At 42.9% G+C, this 20,382-nt stretch overlaps 1 protein-coding gene across 3 annotated transcripts in view; it reads left to right on the forward strand.

Annotated features, from left to right (window-relative positions):
• The window catches only part of EXOC3L2 (exocyst complex component 3 like 2), a 419,752-nt gene extending 418,374 nt beyond the window's left edge, over positions 1-1,378 (forward strand). For all 3 annotated transcript variants that reach the window (XM_030219236.1, XM_030219234.1, XM_030219233.1), the window contains exon 13: positions 32-1,378. In XM_030219236.1, the coding sequence (XP_030075096.1) occupies positions 32-338 (307 nt within the window). In that variant the 3' untranslated portion in view covers positions 339-1,378. The remainder of the gene's footprint in view (positions 1-31) is intronic.
• The last annotated feature ends 19,004 nt before the right edge of the window (positions 1,379-20,382 follow it).

Genomic DNA, 20,382 nt, shown 5'->3' on the forward strand with positions numbered 1-20,382 from the left:
CTGTGCTGTGATGCTTTTTTCTCTTTCACAGGAAGGGTCACTTGACAGCCATCTTGGATGTGCGAGGCACGTGGAACCAGGCAGTACGGCAGGACATTCTGGCTATCATTGAGGACTTGGAAAGTAGCAGCAGCCATGTGCAGCTTTCCCGAGATCGGGCTTTCTTCTCGGAGATTGCCGTCACCACAGAGGCCCGCTGCCTCCATGTGAACCTGAATCGTGCTTCACGACTCAGCCTATCATGCTTCTCTAGGCTGCGATCAGTGGGCTCAGGTTGCACTGGTATAAGGTCACAGCAGGTAAATAGAGAGGGTGACCAGATGGAATCTAAGGTATAGCAATGAACTCCAGAAGCAATTGTATCATTTGCTCCCAGATTATATATCTAAATTAGATCAGCCTCAAAGAACATGATAAACTGGTCAGTTCTCAGGATTACCTCTGTTCCAGCTCTTCATCCCTTTGGTGCCTACTCTAGAGTTCCCTGATTCCTGTTCTGTGCTTCTGAATAAAGAAAATACGGTGTCAGATTAATGTAACAGATGCTAATCTGGTACAGACAGATTCCAGTTTATGGAGGAAATCAGCTGCTCCCTACTGGAACTTTGGCGGCAGTAAGACATTTCAGGTCCTGCAGGGGCTTTGAGCATAAATTCAGACACTAGACACAGGAAAAATATTGAAACAAATAAATCAGGAAAACCACACAAGATTTGACCACCTTTGAACGATTCACTGCTTGGACTGGATTAGAATGGATTGGATTTATTACTTATAACCTACCCTTGTCCACAGTGACGAACAAAAGCTTGCTTACCCTTCCCCATGCTTCCTATGGAGCTTCTGCAGTGGCTCCATGTTCATTGGGGTGAATAGCAGTCCAGGCAGGAATGGTCTGTAAATGAATTTATTAGGTAACTACAACATATGGATGGATTAAAAACCAATGCCTGACATGACCATGTTTTGCCCTCCAATAGGGCTGTGTCGGAGCAAATAAAATTGTTATAACAAATAAGAGATTTAGTAAAATAATAACTAATGAATAAACATAACAAACCCCCAGATTCTTCATATACCGCACTGAGTAGCACATGTTAATTGTGCGCAGGCCAATATACACACTCTACTCAATTAGTTAATGAGTCTATTAGTGTTGATAATTGGCTAATAAGACCAATTATCAACACTAATTAGCAATAATTGGAATTTACGCATGCATCTTTTTAGGCATATTCTAAAAAGAGGTGCGTGCAAATTCCAGCATGCATAGCCAAAAAGGGGGAGCAGCAATGGGAGGAGTATTGGGGCCATGAATTCTATGAGCATGGTTATAGAATTCGGGGGAGTGCACCTAGATTTAGGCGCAGGCATTTACACCAGCTTTTCATTGGCGCAAATGGCCGTGCCTATTAGCTAGGTGCGTCTACTCTGCCTATGCGCTATTCTGTAAAATGTGTCTGAATGTAGATGCGGTTTATAGAATACTACTAGGCACATCAAACAAAATAAAACATGGAAAAGAAAATAAGATGATACCTTTTTTATTGGACATAACTTAATACATTTCTTGATTAGCTTTCGAAGGTTGCCCTTCTTCCTCAGATCGGAAATAAGCAAATGTGCTAGCTGACAGTGTATATAAGTGAAAACATTCAAGCATTACTATGACAGTCTGACAGGGTGGGAGGAGGGGGGTGGGTAGGAAGTATGTATGGGGACATCAAAGCATATCATTGATATTCTAAGGGTGGGTGTGGATAGGTGAGGGGAGGGTGATCAACAGAGACATACAGCTTTATGGTTTATAATGGGCTAGGAACCCCAGATCCTTGTTAAGTCCTTTCTGTTGGGTGTTAAAATATTCAATCATTCTGACTTCCGATCTGAGGAAGAAGGGCAACCTTCGAAAGCTAATCAAGAAATGTATTAAGTTATGTCCAATAAAAAAGGTATCATCTTATTTTCTTTTCCATGTTTTATTTTGTTTGATTTCTATTGATAACCTTAAGAGTGGACTAACAAGGCTACCACACTCCTCTACTAGACACAGAAATCGTACACGCCTAGATTTTAGTCACCATATATAGAATCTGGCCCAAAAAGGTTAAGACAAAAAAACAAAAACAACCAGGTACAGGGCATTCTTATTTTTTTTAAATGGACTAAATTTTTCAGTGTAAAACCAGTAGAAACAAAAATTACAATATATGAAGCAATAAAAGAAAAAAAATCAAATACACCCTTATTAGACCTCAATTATTTGAAAAATGGTTGGAGGAGGACTACAAGGAGCAGTACAGAAAGAATAGGGAAACAAAGAAGAGGCAGAGGGTGACAAACTGATTCTAAGTCTGGGAGATGATACAGTGGCATAGCCAGACCCAGTATTTTGGATGGGCCCTTCTATGCCACGCCCTCCACCCCCCCCCCCCCCCCAGATATAAAAAATTATATATATTTTTTCACCTATCCCACATCATCATCTCTCCTCCTCCATCATATCCCAGCATCTGCCCGCCCGCCGCCGCTGAACCCCATCCCTCCCTGGTGTACCTTACAGGCGTCCCCAGCACCTACAGTGATTCATTATTGCTGCCTGTGCAAGCCCTGCAGGCTTCCATCGGCCGGGACAGACAGGAAATGATGTCATGGAGAACGGGATCCAGCCAATGGAAGCCTGAGGGGCTGACGCAGGCAGAAATAATGAATCACTGCAGGCGCCGGGGATGCCTGTAAGGTACGTCGGGAAGAGACTGGGTTCAGCAATGGGTGGGCAGATGCCGGGATGCCACAGAGGAAGAGAGATGTTTATGTGGGATGCTGCCGCTGGGTGGGCCTGTGCCTACCTAGGCCCACCCATAGCTACGCTACTGAGATGATATACAAAAATCCTTTATTCAATAGCACCAGATGAGTACTTATATAATTCAATAACATTTCTTATTGCAATCTTTTTTTGTGGAATTTTGTAATATTTAATTGGGCCTTTTAATGAGCTTTTGCTTTTTAATGTAATATGTTTATAATACATTTCTTCTTATAGTCTTGTCACTTTTACACATAATTACTCTGTTGACCCATGATTGTGCCTGCCGAAACATTGGACCCGTGTCGAGTCATTCATCTGGTGCTACTGAATAAAGGATTTTTGGATATCATCTTCCAGGCTTGAAGTCAGTTTGTCACACTCTGCTCTTGTGTTGATTCTTTTGATGTTCTGTGGAGGGGTGCTCTTTGGCACCCTGAATATATAGCACTGAACATTCCATACTAAACTAAGTTGACAATTAGAGTCCAAGAAGACTCGTAATTGATCTGGAAGAAAAAAGATATTTTAGTTCCAGAGTATTGGCTATAATATTTGAATTGATATCTTAATTGAAACTTAGCCTCTAAAGCCATAAGGATCCTTTTACTAAGGCATTATAACAGATTTAATGCACACTAAATAATAAGATGCCCATAGGAATATAATGAGCGTCATATCATTTAGCGCACCTTAGTAAAAGGACCCCATAGTCTCTGGTCTCATTTGTAAAAAAAAAAAAAAAAAGGCCTTTAGCCTTTCTTGTGTGACCCTTATCATGTCAGCTTCTGTCCATCAAAAAGAGAATGGGAATTCCTAAAATATAATTGTAGGATAGCATTTAGATCTTGTTCAAATACAAATGCGACTAACAAAGTAGTTCTTGAATCCTTTTCCTCAAGTTTTCCAGATCCAAAGTCTGCTGGGCATTCAGTGGAGCAGTCTCCTGAGATTTTGTAAGCAAATAATAAATCTTATTTATAGGAGGAATATTTTCAGGGGACAGTTGGAGAGCATCCACTAAGTATTTCTTAAATAATTCACATGGTGTCATAGTTGTGGCTTTTGGAAAATGTAAGATTTTCAGATTCAAATGCGTATTGAAATTTTCCAGCTGTCAGAAAAACTAAATGATTGATCCAAGATGGCTGCTAGCATGTAACTGGTGAGAGGAGCTCACAGTTTTTCCTCATCAATATGCAAAAAAGACGAGGAAAGGCAGCAGCCCGAGCTTCATTGCTGCTTCCCGCTTTACCTTTAGGGCCAATGGACCAATATGTGAGCACCCCGGGACAGATTCAGCAGATTATGGGCGAGTCCCTAGAAGGCGCCGGAGTGGAACAGGAAGTTTCGGCGTCTTCAGGTCTAGATATCACCTTAAGCCCTAATCATCGAACCCCACCTCCGCAGCCGCAGTTAACTAGCTCTCCCCTCGAGGGACTGAAAGTACTTCTACCAAGGAGTGGAGTTCCTGAGGTTGAATCTCAAGCTCAATCCGAGGGGCAATGCTACAGACAAGTAAAATTGCCCGAGGCGAGCAGTTCTGCTGTGATGGCAACAGAATTGCAGGATAAGGAGCAGCAAAGAACCTTAGAAAACCAGGCTGATACTCCTCCGATAATATTGAAGAAACCAGCAGAGGTAACAATGGATTCTTTATGGGACTTGATCTCTCAGTTCATATCAACAATTACCTTAAAAACTAATTGTATTTCTGAAAAAGTTACTGTAATTGAGCAAAGAATCCTGAAAACTGAATTGGATATAAAAACATCAAATGAAAAGTTTAAAAAGTTTGAAAAAACTGTAACAAATTTCAGAGATGGACAAACAGTAATGATAAAGGATATTATCAGTTTAAAAAAGAAAATGGAAATATATGATAACTTTACCAGAAATAACAACTTAAGATGTATAAACTTTCCTAAAGGGAGAATGACAAAACCAATTGATATGTTAAAGCGATATTTACATGAAGTTTTTGAAATCCCGGAAGAAAGTTTACCACCATTTAGTCAAGTTTACTATATACCTTCGAAGGATACGCTTCAGACTGAGAGAAAAGAACTATTGGATTTAACAGCATTCTTGGAGACCTCAGAGATAGAACAAGTACAACCGGCTACATTAGTAGCCACTATTGTTCTTATTCTGGATAAGCAGTGGCTTTTTTCAGTTATTTTCAAGAACTGGGAAAAACTTTTTCTAGGCTTGAAAATAAATCTGTTTCCAGACATCTCAAAAGAGACTCAAAAAAGACGTAAAGATTTCTTGTTGTTAAAACCTGCTGTTCTTCAATTGGGAGGAGTATTTCATTTGATATCCTTTTAAATGCATTGTTAGAATTAATTCATCTAAGTATATTTTTGTTGAGTCTTCACATTTGACATCTTTTATATCCTCGAAATGAACAGTTGGAGTTTAAATATAAAGTATCTGTTCATATTACATGCTTATAACCTATATATTTTTTTCTTCTTTGAAATTCCTGTTGTTGGTAAACTTGGATCAGCCTACTTGTGGACTTGAGTGTGAATTTGTTTATAAATAATTTTTTTTCCTTTTTTTGATCTCGATATTGTTAAAACACTTTTCTGAATCAAGATTGTGATCTTGTACTGAAATGTTAAAATTACAAAAATAAAATAAAAAAAAAATAAAATTTCCAGCTATTCTGTTTTTTTGATGAATTAAAGTTTTATCCTGGAGTATTTTAAGGTTAACTTCTTTAATGGATTTAATATCCTCTTCAAAACTCTGAAACTTAGAGAAATACATAGTCAGAGTCCGCTTGGTTTTTGGCAATGGTATCTATCTTGTCCACTAAAGCTGCTATATTTGGCATAAGATTTATCCACAGCCTTGGTCAACTTGGTTAACATTGTCTATATTGATTCTAATGTCAGCACCATAGAGGGACTAGAAGTAACAACATTATCACTTCTGAATATTTCTGACATCACACACAGATCTATCATTAATTAGGTCAATTCCAAGTATTCTCACCTCTGAAACATGCTTCCTCTTATCTATTGTTTTTATGAACTGTGGTTTTTTATTATTTATTAACACTTTATCTGTAACTTTATATGCTACTGGGTTATGTGATCTTTGGCATATAAACAGCATGGTTTGTCACCTAAAGTTTGGTTTACCTACGATACTTGCTAATTAAGGAGAGTGTGACTGGTAAGCAGCATTGTGCGATATTGAGGTATTAGTTACTGTAATTAATTATTTTCTTGCAGTAATCCATAAAGTAGTAATCAATAAAGTAAACTACTTATTTACTATCCCATAATTGTAATTATTTTGAAAAGTAACTAGCACAACCTGACACTATTGAGGATGTGGTTGGCTTGAGTTGGTCAAATCTTGAAATAAGCATCAAGAGATGAAGTTATCTATTGCGTGGCCATTTGGGGGGGGGGCATTTTACCTGCTGCAGTAAAAATGGCCCTGGTGCGCTGGAAAAATGACCCCCGCTGCTACAGCAGGGCCCTTTTTCCTTCAGTTTAGAAAAAGGACCCCTAAGGAAGGGAATGATTGGTAAGTCTGCTGATGACTTCTATTTCAGTAATCAGTATTTTGTTCCTAACTCCCAGTACTGATTCATCATGTATTAATTTTAGTTTTTACCATGGAGGGGCATTTTTGAAATTGTGTCTAAGTGGGGAGAAAATAGTCCAATGCAAAACATCCCCACAAATTGCCCAATAATGGATAAACCCAAAGGATGTTTTCATGTGTACCAAAATCACCTAAACATAGACGTTTTCAGGTAGTCAGTGTCCCTGTTGTAAAACTACCTATTGAAAATGACAATGTAGAAGTGGTTCCGTGCCAGAAAGACATTCTGTGACAGGAGGGGGCATCCATTTCCATGAGCAAAATGTTAGTGGCTGGTGCATGTGGAAGAGTGTCCTCCATACTGCAAAATTCCTGCGAGGAGAGAGCCACATTTCTTCCCCTAGGAGAGCAGAATGATGATCCTGCTGTGCCTCAGGCACCACAGGCAGTTATTCAGGCAGCACCACCGGTTGCCCCCACATAATGTGGCCATGAGGGTCTGGAGTAGGATCAGGAGGACTCTTGAAAGGTAAGTGTCATGCAAAGCTCCTATGAGCCTAGCATCAGGGGTGTAGCCTGAACTTAATTTTGTTGGGGGCCTAGGGGTGGACTTGGGGTGACCAAGCATTTTCTCCCCCCAGCCACCACTACCACATCATATCTTTGCTGGTGGGGATGCTCAAGCCCTGCCCACTAAAGAGATCTATGGCTGGAGCCCCTGTGAGTGCTGCCGGAATAGTGAGCCAGCGGGTGCTCTAGCCTCTGACGCTAATCAGGCAGCCTTGGCAGGGGCTTGAGCATCCCCAATAGCCATGTAGCTGGTACTGCAAGTTTGAAGGGGGCCTTAGCCCAAAGTCAGGGGGGCAGGCCCTGTGGTCCCCCCCTCATCGGTGCGTCACTTGGTGACATGCAGATTGTGAACTAGTGGGAAGGCCATCAGCTCCCTTCCCCTGTCCCTATGGGTCGCATTTACAGGATAGGCCAGAAAGATTGACCATGATTTTTTGTTATTTTGATTGAGTCAAATCTTTATTCTTGAAGAACAGAAGTTATAATGTGTTCTTCAAGAGTAAATGTTCCCCTTCTTGGTCACCTGGCTGTGGAGTCCTGCAAGGTTGATGGTTGTCCCCTATTCTGTTCAATTTTAGCCCTTTGGGAAAGTTACTTAAATCATTGAATTTGTCCTACTGTATCTATGCAGATGATGTTGAAATTATTTTTCCTGTTACTTATTAAACCTCTCAACATGTTAATAAATTACAATTCCCTTTTTATTTTAAACCTAGATTAGCTACTACTTCTAGGAGACTATTTACATATGCAGTGGAGACTATTTGAAACACTTTGGCTTCCGAAAATTTGCACTGAAATTATTTGAGATTTCAGAAATTATTTAAAACTTGGTTATTTACACAATGTTATTCTTAAGTTGTATTTTATAAATTGTGGTTTTCTTTTTATTCTGTATTTTGCATAGTATGTTTTCTCGTACTGTAAACCATTCTGAGCTTTTTGGGTGAGCTACGGTTAACATGTCCCATATTCCTCCCTCCTCCCCTCCATTGCAAGCTGAAATGAGGGGCTGCACATCTTAGAAACTCCCCCTCTTAAGCTTGTGCCTGCTACTCCACACCTATATAGATATATGCAAGGTGCAAGCAGCCCACAAATGTAGACCTTGCACCACCCTAGCAAGCCCCCAAACTGGCTGTCCTCAACATTCCGAGGTCTGAGAAGCATAGCAAAAAATGACATATGGAAACCTGGTCTGTCAAGTTAAAAAGGGCCATCACCTGAACTTTGTCTCCTCAAACTTGTTTCAGCATTCACTGGGACCTTGAGGCACTCGGTTGCTGTTCCAGGTGGATCAAGAGCGAGGACAGGGTGCATGAGGGAGTACCTGAGAGCCCAACATGAGTACCAACAATGTGGAGGGGCATAATCGAACGGCGCCGACCAAATAGATGGCCGGCCATCTATTTGGCCAGCGCTGCAAACAGCTGTCCCGAACCTTATTATTGAAAAAGATGGCCGGCCATCTTTCGTTTCGATAATACGGTTGGGGCCGGCCAAATGTCAGAGATGGCCGGCATCGGTTTTCGCCGATAATGGAAACAGAGGCCGGCCATCTCAAACCCAGCCAAATCCAAGGCATTTGGTCGTGGGAGGGGTCAGCATTTGTAGTACACTGGTCCCCCTCACATGCCAGGACACCAACCGGGCACCCTAGGGGGCACTGCATTGCACTTCAAAAATTGCTCCCAGATGCATACCTCCCTTCCCTTGGGTGCTGAGCCCCCCAAATCCCCCCAAAACCCACTCCCCACAATTGTAAACCATTACCATAGCCCTTAGCGGTGAAGGGGGGCACCTACATGTGGGTACAGTGGGTTTTGGGGGTTTTGGAGGCTTAGGTGGGGGGATGGGCCTGGGTCCACCTGTCTGAAGTGCACAGCACCCACTAAATACTGCTCCAGGGACCTGCATAGTACTGTCAAGGAGCTGGGTATGACATTTGAGGCTGGCATAGAGGCTGGCAAAAATTATTTTTTTTTGTTGGGTGGGAGGGGGAGTAAGGGGAGGTCATCCCCGATTCCCACCGGTGGTCATTCAGTTGGGGCACCTTTTTGAAGCTTGGTCGTAAAAAAAAAAAAAGGGACCAAGTGAAGCCGACGAAATGCTCATCAAGGCCGGCTTTCTTTTTTCCATTATCGGGCGAAGCCAGCCATCGCAAAGCACGCCCCCGTCCCGCCTTCGCTACCCTACCGAAATGCCCCCTTGAAGTTTGGCCGGCTCCGCGACGGAAAGCAGTTGAAGCCGGCCAAAATCAGCTTTCGATTATACCAATTTGGCCGGTTTCAGGAGATCGCTGGCCATCTTCCGATTTGTGTCGGAAGATAGCCGGCGATCTCCTTCAAAAATAAGCTGGATAGTATCTCCATATCAACCATCTCTGAAGTAATGAATGAGTATTCATGAACCAGGGGCATAGCCAGACCTCACGGTAGGAGGGGGCCAGAGGCCGTGCCCCCCCCTCCGTCCTGACGCTCCCCATCCACTGCCGCAAATACCTTGGCTGGCGGGGGTCCCCAACCCCCGCCAGCTGAAGCATCCAGTGCCGCTGGTTTGCCTGCCCTGCTCTGTCTTCCCCTTTCATTCTGCACACTCCTTTTAGTGAAATTGAGCAAAACCAGGGGCCCATAGAAAATTTGGGGGGCCCAGGCCCCTGTGGCCCCACATAGCTATGCCACTGTCATGAACCCTCAATAAAGTGTGGCCACAACACCCAATCTCCATAACAATGTGTTGCAGCCAACACCAAACCATTGAAATAACATTGGAAAGGAGGGGGGGAAGGGTTGTGGGCCAACACTTTTCTGTGATATATGTCTATTTTATTCTGTGGTGTTTGATACATTTTTTCTTTATCTTTGTTTTATAAATTGCCTGGCATGTCACACACAGCTACATAACATATTACAGCAGCTATGGCAGGGGAAAAAACCCCCAGCAATCATAAGGAGCTGCAGTGGAGATCAAACTCTGTTCCCCTGTGTTCAGAGCCCACAGCCCCAAGTACTACACTACTGTCTCACATATACCTGACAAGATGGTATTCATGGATACCACCATAGGGACCATAGAAGGCAGTTGGAGTCCTGGTTGTGGAGTACCACAAGGCTCCCCTCTTTCACCGTCACTGTTTAATGTGCTACTGTAACCTTTTGGTACAGTATTAGAAAAACTTCATATACCATTTTTAAATCTATGCTGATGACATTACTATATTGCTTCCTGTATCCAGGGATTGGACTACTACATTGTTTGATGTTATTACGTGTGTACATTGCATTATATTACTATGCGTGTACGATTGATTGTAGACTGGATCACAACCTATTGATTCAAACTGAATCATGACAAAACAAGATGCCATCCAAAGAGCAAGCCCCTGAGTCCACACAAAATATACATGCCATTGTGAAGTCCAAAGTTCTATATGCCATACCATAAAACATCCACCCAGCTCACAGCAGGGGCCATAAAAGCTCTAAACAGATCCCCCTCCCCCAAATATACTGCTTTAGAGGAATCCAATCCTTCCACCGGTCCCATTGCCAGCCCAAACAGCATACACATGAATCATGGGGTGGCATGTAGGTACTGGCAGCAGTGAGGGACCTGAACCAATTGGCATCACGATCTTACGAAAGATTTTTCCCCACCTCCTATGCAGTACAGTGAATGCATCATGGAAGTTCCTGCAGAGGTGGCTAGTAGGAAGGCCAAATAAGGTCTTTTGTCACCTCCCAGTCAACTGGAGGCCTCAAAGGCATGGTTACACAACTACACTGGGATCCCTGGCAGCACCTGTAACTGTGACACCATCCCTGGTGCAGCACATGTGTACCTCACATCTCAGCCAGTACCTGGCCACCCCAATATCTCCAGCATCCCCAAGCCTGATCTTGTGTGCCCATTGGAGGCTAAACTCTCATAGGACAAACATGCACCATATCTGTGGTTCCAGGGTCCTTTGCCACATAATCTGATTGGTCACATATCACTGATGTCCCCTAGCCCCCAACTGTCCCTGTACCTGCATGGCACTGGCCAGCTGCACTGGTATGCTGGCCATTAGAATGTGTGTAACTGTTTGAAGGCAATTAGGTCTAAATAGCACTGGAGGTTGTGAGATAGAAATTGTATATGGAATTGTTTTGTACCTATGATGACTGTAGAAGTTAGAGTGCTATTAACTAGGTATGCTAAATCTAATTTATTTATTTAGATTTTGCTCACACCTTTTTCATTAGCTCAAAGTGAGTTACATTCAGGTGCACTTGATATTTCTCTGTCCCAGGAGGGCTCACAATCTAAGTTTGTACCGGCAATGGAGGGTTAAGTGACTTGCCCAAGATCACAAGGAGCAGTGGTGGAATTTGAACTGGCTGCCTCCGGATTTCAAGACCGGTGTTCTAACCACTACGCCACTCCTCCACACTAATTGTAGTCTAGATTTGTGCCCAGGGCATATTGTGAATAATATGAGTGATATTTTGTTATCTACCTTGACCACCTGGTTAAACAGCTGTTTGTTCAACAGTCAGTTTTCAGCACAATGGGGGGAAATTGTTTTGACACCAGTCCCAAAAAATCCTAGTGGGCATTTGCAAATAACTAGTAATTATCATCCTATAGATTCTATCCCATTTTTCATGAAGATCATGGAGGGCTCTGTCACCAAGATACTGGATAAATATTTGGATGGACATTATAACCTTCATCACAGTCCGGATTTCAGAAGAACTATAGTACTGAGACTGTGGTAGCTTCTATTGTGGTTCACGGCAAAGCCTTGTTGAGTCGGGACAGAGGAAAGGCTAAAGTGGTTAGGGCTCTTTAGCTTGGAGAAAAGGCGACTGAGGGGAGATATGATAGAGGTCTATAAAATAATGAGTGGAGTTGAACGAGTAGATGTGAAGCGTGTTTACGCTTTCCAAAAATACTAGGACTAGGGGGCATGCGATAAAGCTACAATATAGTAAATTTAAAACGAATCAGAGAAAAGTTTTCTTCACTCAACGCGTAATTAAACTCTGGAATTCATTGCCAGAGAATGTGGTAAAGGCAGTTAGCTTAGCGGAGTTTTAAAAAGGTTTGGACGGCTTCCTAAAGAAAAAGTCTATAGATCATTATTAAATGGACTTTGGGAAAATCCACTATTTCTGGGATAAGCAGTATAGAATGTTTTGTACTTTTTGGGGATCTTGCCAGATATTTGTGACCTGAATTGGCCACTGTTGGAAACAGGATTCTGGGCTTGATGGACCTTTGGTCTTTCCCAGTATGGCAATACTTATGTACTTATGCAATTATTGTTCAGTTTGACCTTTCCTGTGTTTTTGACCTAGTTGATCATGACAATCTAGGCTGAGTTATATAAGTATTTGTGGTATTGTGCTAAGCTGATTTTGTGGTGTTGTTTTTTTATCCATTCACAGCCATAGAGTTCAGAAAGGTGGTAAACCTTTTGGTCAGTTGGAGTCTTGGTTGTGGAGTGCCACAAGGCTCCCCTCTGTCACTGTCATTGTTTAATGTGCTACTCCAACCTTTTGGTACAGTATTAGAAAAACTTCATGTACCATATTTTAAAATCTATGCTGATGACATTACTATATTGATTCCAGTATCCAGGGATTGAACTACATGATATTATTACGTGTGTACGATTGATTGAAGACTGGATCATAACCTATTGATTCAAACTGAATTATGAAAAGACAAAAAACTTTTGTGGTTGAGTCCATCTGATTTGCCCGAATTTCCTCAGCATTTTTCTATTGGAGCAAACTTTTTCACCTTTGAATCTTGTCTCAGGATTTTGGGGGTGGAGGTTGATAGTCGCAACATTTTTCCTTTTCAAGTTAAGTCTATAATTTAAAAAAAAATTATATGCTGAGGAAATGAGGGTGATATGCAATTATTTTGAGCCTGCAAAGTTTAGATTACTAGTTCAGACATTAATTATATCTAGGATAGACTTCTGCAATGTTATTTACATTGGATGTTCGAAAACTCTGATTAAGCATTTACAACTTATTCAGAACACAGCAGCATAATTAATCTACTCGACTGGTAGATTTCATTCAGTTTCACCACTGTTAAGAGAGCTACATTGATTCCCAGTGGATGCCAGGGTACAGTTTAAACTTTATATTATCGTTTTTAGAATTATATATGGTGATGCCCCACTCTTACACAGTGGTTTCGCTGGTAGAACTCAGAATTAGATGCTATGTTTTCCTTCAGTGAAGCAGATCAAATTGCTGAGACTATTTGATTCCTCTCTCTATTATCAAGCTGTTTCAGTGTGGACTTCACTCTCTTCACAGATTCGTGCAGTTCAAACTATCTGGTTTTTCTAAAAGCCCTTACAACTTTGTTTAACAAATATGTACTATTTAAGAACTAGTTAGTATGAGGTTGTTGGTCTATAATTTAATATTTCTTTATCTAGTACATTTGTATTATGTTAGATTTAAATTGTTGAGGTTAATAGATTATGGTTCCTGGATTATTGTTTCCAGTTCTGTTTAATTTGTAATTGCACTGGACTAATTATTGGTATGTGTGAAATAGAAGATCTGTATAACATAACATAACATATCCTTGGGGAAAATAAACTGCAGATGCTGGGGTAGGAGCTATGGGGTATATGATATGTCCAACTGCCCATCTGTGGTCACCATCATAGCAGCTAATCATTACTGACAAGGTGCTCATTCAGATGCCAGCCCAATGGAGGGTGATGTTATGTGGGCAGTCTCACAGAGAGCTGCAGTGGAATTTGAACCTGCCACCCCAGTGTGCAAACCATTAGACCATGCATTCAGTCCAAAGTAAAGGTGGAAGGGAATGGCTGATGCACTATAGTGGCCAGCAGTAGCAGTAGGACTTTTTCACTCCTGCAGCACCTGGCAAAGGTTCAATATATATGGGAGCTGCTATTGGGCTCCACAATGTGAGTGAGCATACATTGCTGCAGTCATCCTCTCCAGTCCCCTGTCCAAGGTCTTGGCTGTATGACAGGATTTATACATCCTTAAAACACACACGATAATGCCAAAGCCATTCAGTTTCTCTGACTCAGCCTCGAATACCCTGTCTGGCACCGGTATCCCAACCAAATCTTCCTCGGTGAAGACCGAGGCAAAGAACTCATTTAATCTTTCCGCTACTTCTTTATCTTCTCTGAGTGCCCCTTTTAAGGTAGATATTGTGTATCTGGATTTTCAGAAAGTGACAAAGTCCCTCATGAAAGGCTCCAGAGGAAATTAGAGAGTCATGGGATCGGAGGTAGTGTATTGTTATGGATTAAAAACTGGTTGAAAGATAGGAAACAGAGAGTAGGGTTAAACGGTCACTATTCGCAATGGAGAAGGGTAGTTAGTGGGGTACCTCAGGGATCTGTGCTGGGGCCGTTGCTTTTTAACATTTTCATAAATGACCTGGAGGTGTGGGGGTAACTAGTGAGGTTATCAAATTTGCTGATGACACAAAGTTGTTCAAGGTCGTCAAATCGCGGGAAGATTGTGAAAAGTTGCAGGAAGATCTTGCGAGAGTAGGAGACTGGGCGTCTAAATGGCAGATGACGTTTAATGTGAGCAAGTGCAAAGTGATGCATGTGGGAAAAAGGAACCCAAACTATAGCTACGTCATGCAAGGTTCAGCGTTAAGGAGTCACGGAATGAGAAAGGGACCTGGGAGTCATCATTCATGATACGTTGAAATCTTCTGCTCAGTGTGCTGCTGCGGCTAAGAAAGCAAATAGAATGTTAGGTATTATTAGGAAAGGGATGGAAAACAAAAATGATGATATTATAATGCCACTGTATAGGTCCATGGTGCGACCGCACCTAGAGTATTGTGTTCAATTCTGGTTGCTGCACCTCAAAAATAATATAGTGGAATTAGAAAAGGTGCAGAGAAGGGCGACAAAGACGATTAAGGGGATGGGACGACTTTCCTATGAGGAAAGGCTAAAATGGATGGGGCTCTTCAGCTTGGAGAAAAGGCAGCTGAGGGGTGATATGATAGTGGTATATAAAATAATGAGTGGAGTGGAACAGATAGATGTGGAGCATCTGTTTATGCTTTCCAAAAATACTAGGACAAGGGGGCATGCGATGAAGCTAGAGTGCAGTAAGTTTAAAACAAATAAGAGAAAATATTTCTTTACTCAGCACGTAATTCGACTCTGGAATTCGTTGCCGGAGAATGTGGTTAAGGTGGTTAGCTTAGCAGAGTTTAAGAAAGGTTTGGACAGCTTCCTGAAGGAAAAGACCATAGAATGTTATTAAATGGACATAGGGAAAAATCCACTATTCCTGGGACAAGCAGTACAAAATGCTTTGCTCCGTGGATCTTGTCGGGTGATTGTGACCTGGATGGGCCACTGTCGGAGACACAGTGCTGGGCTAGATGGACCTTTGGTTTGTCCCAGTGTGGCGATGCTTATGTCTTATGTCTTAGTGCCAAGACTAGAGTTTCAGACCAAAAGCCAGAGAAGGGGAATGCCATGCTAGAGGTGGCCTGCAGAGGAGGTGGCCACCATAGATATCAAGTAGGAGACATAGCTGGCAAGCTTTGGCACCTGATCAATAATATGCCACTACAGTGGCAGGAAAAGCTGGAGTCTCTGCCTCAGGGTCTGCAGATCATTTCTCAGAAGTTGAGTTATGCAGAGTTGTGTGAGGTACACTACTGCCCTGAGCTGTAGACTGCATCTCCCACTACAAACATGGCATGAGGGCTTTGTTACCAGTGCTAGCAGCTGGTTCCTATTATCATAACATATTAACATATATATACAGTAAATAAATGTATGAGCAGATAAAAAGATAAAATCTGTCAGCCTCACAGTCCACTGATTCTCCTTTGCTCCATGCTTCAGTAGTCTGGAACTGCTGGTTACATTTATGAAGCTCAACAGCCAGATCCTGCAACATTTCATAACATTTATTGCAATAGTTAAAAGGCAAATGCAGTTTCATACTAGAGTGGAAAGGTGGGTTCTGAGGTCTTACATTGAGAAACTTAGCAGCATATTTAAAAAGGCATGGACAAAAATCAAAGAAATTGGAATGGTTTTTATCAGATGTTTAAAGTATATAAAGACGAAAAGAAAATGGTGTCATCTTTTTGTATCACTACTGAAAAAGTAGCAATATATAAATGGGGCTCATTTTCAAAGTACTTAGACACACAAAGCACCGTGGAGGGGCATAATCGAACAGGGACAACCATCTGTAAGGGCACCCATCTCTAAGGACGTCCTAGCGAAGGGGCGGGGAAACCGCTATTATCGAAACAAGATGGGCGTCCATCTTTCGTTTCGATAATACAGTCGGGGACGCCCAAATCTCAGCATTTAGGTTGACCTTAGAGATGGTTTTCCCCGGTTTTTGGCGATAATGGAAACCCAGAATGCCCATCTCAGAAACAACCAAATCCAAGGCATTTGGTCGTGGGAGGAGCCAGCATTCATAGTGCACTGGTCCCCCTCACTTGCCAGGACACCAGCCGGGCACCCTAGGGAGCACTACACTGGACTTCACAAATTGCTCCCAGGTGCTTAGCTCCCTTACCTTTGTTGCTGAGTCCCCCCAACCCCCCCCCAAAGCCCACTCCCCACAACTGTACACCACTCCCATAGCCCTAAGGGGTGAGGGGGGCACCTACATGTGGGTACAGTGGGTTTCGGGTGGGTTTTGAAGGGCTCACATTTACCAGCACAAGTGTAACAGGTAGGGGGGATGGGCCTGGGTCTGCCTGCCTCCTGAAGTGCACTGCAGTACCCACTAAAACTACTCCAGGGACCTGCATACTGCTGTCATGGAGCTGGGTATGACATTTGAGGCTGGCAAAAAATTAAAAAAAAATTTTTTAGGGCGGGAGGGGGTTTGTGACCACTGGGGGAGTAAGGGGAGGTCATCCCCAATTCCCTCCGGTGGTCATCTGGTCAGTTTGGGCACCTTTTTGAAAAAAAAAATGGACCAAGTAGTCGACCAAATGCTCATCAGGGACGCCCTTCTTTTTCCATTATCAGCCGAGGACGCCCATGTATTAAGCACGCCCCAATCCCGCCTTCGCTATGGTGCCAACATGCCCCCGTGAACTTTGGTCATCCCCGCGACGGAAGGCAGTTGAGGACGCCCAAAATTGGCTTTCAATTATGCCAATTTGGGTGACCCTGAGAGAAGGATGCCCAACTCCTGATTTGTGTCGGAAGGTGGGCGCCCTTCTCTTTCTAAAATGCTCCTGATAGGTTACTATGGTACTTTGTATGTTCAAGTACTTTGAAAAAGAGCCTCTTAATGTCAGAATGCTGAGTGCTGATCTAAAAGCTATTCCCAGGCAGACCATTGCATGTAGTTGGAATTTCAGGATAAATTAGTTCTGTTGTTGCTTGTGGAACTGGTAGACAATGGAATGAGATGGTCTCACAGGTGTGGAATGTGCTATCATAAATGCAAGGTACCTTCCCCCTTTCCAACGTTCTGGTTTAAAAATGGCCAACATAAGAATAGCCATACTGGGTCAGACCAATGGTCCATCTTGCCCAGTATCCTGCTTTCCATACAGTGGCCAAGCCAGGTCACAAGTACCTGGCAGAAACCCAAATCGTGGCAATATTCTATACTATAAATCCCAGGGCAAGCAGTTGCATCCCATGTCTGTCTCAATAGCGGACTATGGACTTTTCCTCTAGGAATTTGTCCAAACCTTTTTTTAAACCCAAATACAAAATCAGAGAAACCAAGAGAACGCACTACAGAACTATAATAGGACCAAATTACAAGGATATGTATAAACTCTTTTCACTTGTAAATAATCTCCTAAACACCACACAGGTCACTTCGAATAGCATAGAAACCCCATCGGCGACCAACCTAGCAAACCATTTCAAGGAAAAAAATTATAAAGCTTCGACGCACGATACCATGCAATACCACTGAGTACATAAGCATCCTTGAATGCTTAGACCCGAAATCTGGGGAATATCCAGCCGATCGATCATGGACCAACTTTGAATTGATTTCAGTAGACGAACTCACATACTGGCTCGGAAAAAAATATGCCAAATCTCAATGCAAACTTGACATCTGCCCTACTAGCCTACTAAAAGCCGCCCCCAAACAATTCACAAAAGACCTCACAAACCAAGTAAATTATAGACTCCTAAACGGTCTCTTCCTCATGGGCAAAGGAAATATCCTCCTCACTCCACTGCCAAAAGATGCCAAGAAAAGTACAATGGACCTAACCAACTACCGACCAGTTGCTTCGATCCCGCTCATAACAAAACTGATGGAAAGCATAGTAACGCAACAATTCACAGAATACCTAACCAAACACTCAATCCTACATGAGTCTCAATCAGGATTTACATCAAATCATAGTACTGAAACTGTACTAGTGTCTGCAATGAATTCATTCAAAAAAAACAATAGCAACTGGCAAGAACATACTCGTACTACAATTCGACATGTCTAGTGCTTTCGACATGGTAGATCATGGAATATTACTACACCTGCTAGAATACTTTGGAATCGGAGGCCCAGTTCTCAAATGGTTCAAAGGATTCCTCACCACCAGATCCTACCAAGTAACAACAAATAATGGCAGATCACCACCTTGGAGACCGGAATGTGGAGTTCCTCAGGGATCCCCCCTTTCACCAACTATTTTCAACCTTATGATGATACCACTAGCCAAACTACTAGCCAACCAGAACTTCAACCCGTACATATAGGCGGATGATGTCACGATCCACATCCCGTTCAAAAGTAACTTAAACGAAATAACTAACGAGATCAACCAGAGCCTCCAAATCATGCACTCTTGGGCGGACTCATTCCAGTTAAAACTGAACGCAGAAAAAACTCAATGTCTAGTTCTCACTTCCCAATACAACACAATCAACTACCCCACCATAACCACACCTTATTGCACACTCCCTATTTCAGACAATCTGAAAATTCTTGGAGTAACTATTGATCGATACCTCACACTTGATACCCACGTGAAGAATACAACGAAAAAAATGTTCTGCTAATGTGGAAACTCAAGAGAATAAAGCCTTTTTTCCCCAAAAAACATCTTCCGTATCCTAGTACAGTCTTTAGTAATAAGTCATCTGGACTCAGGGCCGTGCTAACCCGGTAAGCGGGGTAAGCACGGCAGGGGGGCGCCTCATCTTCAAGGGCGCCGCCACCGCCGCTGCCAGCTGAGTCAGTGTTGTGTCTAATAAAATTAAAAAATACAAACCTCGCTCGCGTTGGCGCCTATATGCGCATGCGCTTCTGGCTCTGGCTGCTGCCTTCCCGTGCGCTGCGCTCGTTCGTCTGTTGAGGCTTAGCACCGCCCCAGCGTGACGCACGGCGTAACATCATCACGCCTGGAGCCTCGCAGGCAGTCCAACTCCGAAGGAAGGACGGGTGTTGGCGACGACGACGCGTTGGAACTTGGAGTAGTGCTGTGACTGTGAGAGGGGAGAGGAGAGCCGGCGCCGCTGCTTGGATCATTAGATGATCAGCTGCTGCTGCTGCTGTCCGCTCCCGCAGCGCTCCGCAAGTCCGCATTAATTTTGTTTTTTGAGAGGGAGTCAGACTGGTGGAGAAGGACATCATTGGTATTGGTAAGGATGGTTTCGCCTTGTTAACTTTTCATTATGGCTGGCTGGCCTACACTTATCAATAAAGAAAAAGTTACATTTGAGGCTGCAGGTTGGGGGAACTGGAACCAACCAGGCCAGCTGGGAAAGAAAAGAAAGACAAGTCAAGGAGGAAATGTCTGGGGGGGGGGGGGGCAGAACAAGCTAGCTAGAATCAGGGAGGGCAGGAAAGGAAAATAAGAGCTGATGGAACAGAAAGGCAAAGAGAAAGATAGGAAAAACAAGGCATGGAACAGAAAGGCAAAGAGAAAGATAGGAAAAACAAGGCAAGGAAATTTCTGTGTGTTGGGGGAGGGGGGGGGGATAAAGAAAGTTACATTTGAGGCTGCAGGTTGGGGGAACTGGAACCAACCAGGCCAGCTGGGGAAGAATAGAAAGACAAGGCAAGGAGGACATTTCGGGGAGGGGGGGGAGAGAACAAGCTAGAATCAGGGAGGAACGAAGGAGGGGAGAGTAAGGGCAGGAAAGGAAAATAAGAGCTGATGGAACAGAAAGGCAAAGAGGAAGATAGGAAAAACAAGGCAAGGAAATTTCTGTGTGTTGGGGTAGCAAGGAGGGTAATCAATCATGTGATAGGCTTTCAGTTTTGTATAGTACTACTACTACTATTTAACATTTCTAAAGTGCTACTAGGGTTACGCAGCACTGTAGAAGTTAACAAAGAAGGACAGTCCCTGCTCAAAGGAGCTTACAATCTAAAGGACAAGAATGCAGTCAATCAAATTGGGGCAATCTGGGTTTCCTGGTTAGTCCAATGGTTAGG

Source organism: Microcaecilia unicolor, chromosome 11 (genome assembly GCF_901765095.1).
Source record: "Microcaecilia unicolor chromosome 11, aMicUni1.1, whole genome shotgun sequence".
NCBI lineage: Eukaryota > Metazoa > Chordata > Amphibia > Gymnophiona > Siphonopidae > Microcaecilia > Microcaecilia unicolor.